Below are 4,554 nucleotides of genomic sequence, written 5' to 3'. Positions count from 1 at the left end.
ACAAGACTTAGCGACTAAACCAACACCACCATGTCTTATTTCAGAGATTTCAATACCTTGAACTGAGTTTGGGATGAATTCGTTATTTAAAAATAGCAGGAGGCTTTATTTAATCTAGACATATGATATCACTTATTTATAATAATTCAGATTCATAGAAAAATTGGAAAAGAGCAGAGATTAGTTCATGAAGACTATAATAAATAAGAAACAAATTTTATGAAGTGATGCTTTTGAGTCATATTACAATTCATTTCAGTAAAAATTTTCCCATTGCCACCATAACATCTTTATTTCTCAGACAGTATATCATGGGGTTAAACATTGGTGTGACAATGGTATAAAAAAGAGAGAGAAATTTGTCCATTCCTATAGAATGACTGGACTTTGGTCTTAAGTATGTAAAGAGTCCTGATCCAAAGAATAAAGCCACAACCATGAGATGGGAAGAGCAGGTGGAGAAGGCCTTGGCTTGCCCAGTGGCTGAAGGCAGCTTCAAGATGGTCTCAATTATTCTCACATAAGATCCAAGAATCAACATAAAAGGAATAGTGACAACTAGAACAGCGACCACATAAACTAACATCTCAATTATAAGGGTGTCCCCGCAGGCAAGCTTGAGCACTGGAGGTATGTCACAGAAGAAGTGATTCAACCGGTTAGAGCCACAGAAGGGTAGAGAGAAGATCTGGTAGGTCAACACTGCATGCACTGGAATTCCACTGCCCCAACAGCCAGCGGCCAGCTGGACACACCGCCTGCTGTTCATGAGGAGAGGATATAGCAGCGGGTTGCAAATGGCGACATACCTGTCATAAGCCATCGCGGTCAGGAGAAAGCACTCGGTGGCCCCAAACACCAGAAAGAAATACATTTGAGCAGCACAAGCCGGAAGGGATATAGTTCTGTTTTGACTACAGAGATCTACTAATAACCTGGGGACAGTGACTGATACATAGCATATTTCCAAGGAAGAAAAATTCCCTAGGAAAAAATACATGGGAGTCTGGAGGGAAGGCTCCATCTTGGTTATTATGATAATGAGACTATTTCCCATCAGAATAATCATATACATGATCAAAAACACCCCAAAAAGAAATCCTTGAAGGTCAGGAATATCAGAGAAGCCAAGCAAGATGAACTCCATCAATGTAGTCTGGTTCCACTCTGGGGGATTTCGTCCTCTGGATCCCATCTGCGAACAAAAGGTTTAGAAGTCACTTCAATTCACTGGACCCAGCAGTGAAATGGGTTAAAATAAACTGATGATGTTAACTTCACTGACAGAATATAGAGAACCTGTCTGCCAATGCAGGAGATGTAAGAGACACAAGTCCAATCCCTGGGTTGGGAAGATCCCCTGGAGATGGGCATGGTAACCCACTCCAGTATTCTCATCTAGAGAATCCCATGGCCAGAGGAGGGTGGGGATTCATGGGGTCGCAAAGAGTCAGACATGACTGAAGGGAATTAATGCATGCTCACACACAGAATAATATATATATATATATATATCCATTTAAAATTGTATTTGTTTTGTGTTTAAGATATATGAAATCCAATATCCTCAAATTCCACAATGTAAAAACAAACAAACAAAAAATCTTGAGTTCTATTCTTTTGACTCATGTGAGAGATTTTGAATATATGAACAACACAGAAAGACAGACAACAGTAAAATAAGAGCAAACATGAAAAGCAGCCTCTTCTCAGGACAAGAACAGCTCTTGGTAACTTGAGACATTCTCTGAAGAAATACCTTCCCCTTCCTGCTGTTTGCTTTTTAGCTGAATTGTTTCTGCCTGGCACCTTCTAATTTGCAATTAGTTCATAAGAGTCTTTCACATCTGGTTTGAAGTGAGCTCCATCTCAGATAACCATCTCAGATAACCAAAGGGCATGGTGATCATAACACTCAACTGCAAGATGGAGCTCAAGTCAGCCTGGGTCACTCACTCACTGGGAAAGAGGCTGAGATCCCAGACAGAAAAAAATTAGAACTCTTTTCTTGCCTCCATCATAGAGGACAATATTCCACTTAATATATCATAGAAATTAATATTAGAAATAAAACATCATAGCAGGTCACACGTTCACTTGAACTGTAGAACATGACATAAAGTCAATAAAAACTGTTGGAGTATGTCCTCACCCCTACCATGGCCCCTCAAAAATCTTAATGACCAATAAACCTGTTTACCAAATTTTAGACCTTTAGAAGTTCTTAAGTAAGATTATGGGGGTTTCCAGGTGGCTCAGTGGTAATGAATCTGCCTGCAATGTGGGGGAGATGCAGTGAACGCGGGTTTCATCCCTGGGTCAGGAAGATACCCTGGAGAAAGAAATGGCCACATGCTCCAGTATTCTTGCCTGGGAAATCCCAACGGACAGAAGAGCCTGGCGGGCTACAGGGCATACTGTCTAAAAGAGTCAGACCCGACTTAGTGACTAAACAACAAAAACTAAAAGATTATAGCCTTTACAGGGCAACTAAATAAGAAAAAGGGAAAATAAAATGTCTAAGAGAATTTAATCTCAGAGTTCATGCCAGACAAAACGTAAGATGTCCATTTGTATGTTTTCTTATCTTTAAATATGAGTTTCTTAATATATGCATTATATGTGTGTATAATGCATTTTGAATGAGTAATATATATTCTAAATATCTGAATCTGAATAACTATCAAATACACAGTGGTAAATGCAGTGTAGCATTTCTCTAATCAACTCATTTTAATACTTAAGCATTTTCATCAAACAAATTTAATCTCCCCATCACCAGACTGCTTCCTAGAAATCATTTTTTTGTGATTTCCAGCCCACCTTCATTAATGCTAAACTGTGACCTTTTTCACAGACTGCTGCAGTTTCCTAGATCCACACTGTCATGCGTTCTTTTTAGCTTTTACCTTCATTTCCCTAATTTGCCTTTGCTTCCTTTAGAGCACAACTCCCCTCTCTTCTTTTAAGGAGCTCTCCAGTTTCCCACTGTTGACACAAAAGCCAGACAACTCAAATATTTACCATTTCTACTTTAATTTCTTAGCTCTCATTAATTTCAAGTTTTCCCCTTCTTATTGTAGTGAATTATCCTTAAGCCAGTGATTAATTTTTCAGAGTGAATTCTAAAGGCAGAAGTTCCCACCTGTTTCATCTCTGTCTACAGCTCAAAAAAGTGTCAAGACAAAGGAGAAGTTCTGAGAAGTTCTAGTTCAAATATTAAGGATATGTCGCTCAAACTCAGCCTTGGGGCACGTCTCTGAATCCTCTCTTGCCATCTCTATCTTTACGTTTTCTGATCTCTTTGCCCTTTATTTCCTCTTTTCACTTTTAGGTAGCTACTTTTTCATGTTATCTCAACTCACACTTTCAAGATTTTATACCTCTGTGTATGTATATATGTTTTATTTTTCTTCAGAAATGATAGCATTTGAAAACCAGCTGAGGAAAGGGGGGATTAAATTTTCAGCGACACAGATGTTTGTGCGAATGTGTGTGTGCGTGTCTTCATTTGCTGAGTCGTGTCTGACTCTTTGTGACCCCATGGACTGTAACCCACGAGGTTCCTCTGTCCATGGGATTTTCCAGGCAAGAATACTGGATGGGTTTTCATTTCCACCTCCAGGGAACCTTCCCGACCCAGGGATCAAACCCGACAGTAAATCAATATATATTTTGTCATATATATATTTTATCATATATATTGTAGTTTATTGGGGAAAGCTGTTAATACTAAGCATGTGCTAAATAAAAAGTGTATTATATACTATGGACACTAAGCATAAATAATGAGTTTAGTTTCTGTCATTACAAACTCAGAAACTAGTGTGGCTTCAGGCAGATGAGTCAGGCAGAAACCTGGGATGTGTAGTCTATGCAGTGAGAATTAAAAGGTGTTGTGGGAGGTCCAGAAAATAACTTGAGGAAGACTGTCATATCTTAGGGTATCACAGAATTCTTCTTTTATTTTTACTTTTAAGAAAACACAGTAAAATATTTTCCAGGAAAAAAAAATGCACTCGTTTACTTACTCAGTTTCATATTCCAAAAACTGGTCAAGCCCTTACATAGATGAGTAGCTTATATATAAGGCTTTCTTGACAGGCAACTGCATGCATGTAGATTTTCTACTCATCTCAGCAATCATGGTCCATTTAAACAAATTCAAGTACTCACTGGCCAAAGATTCTGACATTGAGTGACTTAAAATTAAACTTAGATATATTCTTGTAATATATCTGTACTTAAATTACCAGAGCTTGTTTTTTGTTGGTTGAAAATATATACAGTAACAATAAGATGTAACTCAGTTGTTTTGAGGGGCAAGTAGCATCAACTATGTAACTACTTGATTTGAATGGATGGTTGTAGTCCTATAGGGCATTCTTCCTTATGAAAATCATAATACTTATTGTATTTATCATTATTATTTTAAAACTAAATTTTGGAAATTAGCTATATGTATCCGGCCCTGGAGTGGACTTTTTCTCAACCTAAGAGAGACAAGAATGTACAAGGCAGTGTTTTGTCAGGAATACTGAGTTAAAATTAGTG

At 38.0% G+C, this 4,554-nt stretch overlaps 1 protein-coding gene across 1 annotated transcript; it reads right to left on the bottom strand.

Annotated features, from left to right (window-relative positions):
* Nucleotides 1-250: 250 nt before the first annotated feature.
* LOC136174934 (olfactory receptor 10AG1-like) lies at nucleotides 251-1,168 on the bottom strand. Its single transcript, XM_065945199.1, has one exon. It carries the CDS (start codon nucleotides 1,145-1,147, stop codon nucleotides 251-253), a length of 897 nt encoding a protein of 298 aa, XP_065801271.1. The 5' UTR covers nucleotides 1,148-1,168.
* Nucleotides 1,169-4,554: the final 3,386 nt, after the last annotated feature.

The sequence above is a fragment of the Muntiacus reevesi genome, chromosome 9 (genome assembly GCF_963930625.1).
Source record: "Muntiacus reevesi chromosome 9, mMunRee1.1, whole genome shotgun sequence".
Lineage (NCBI taxonomy): Eukaryota > Metazoa > Chordata > Mammalia > Artiodactyla > Cervidae > Muntiacus > Muntiacus reevesi.
This window is presented reverse-complemented; position numbering and strand designations above follow the sequence as displayed.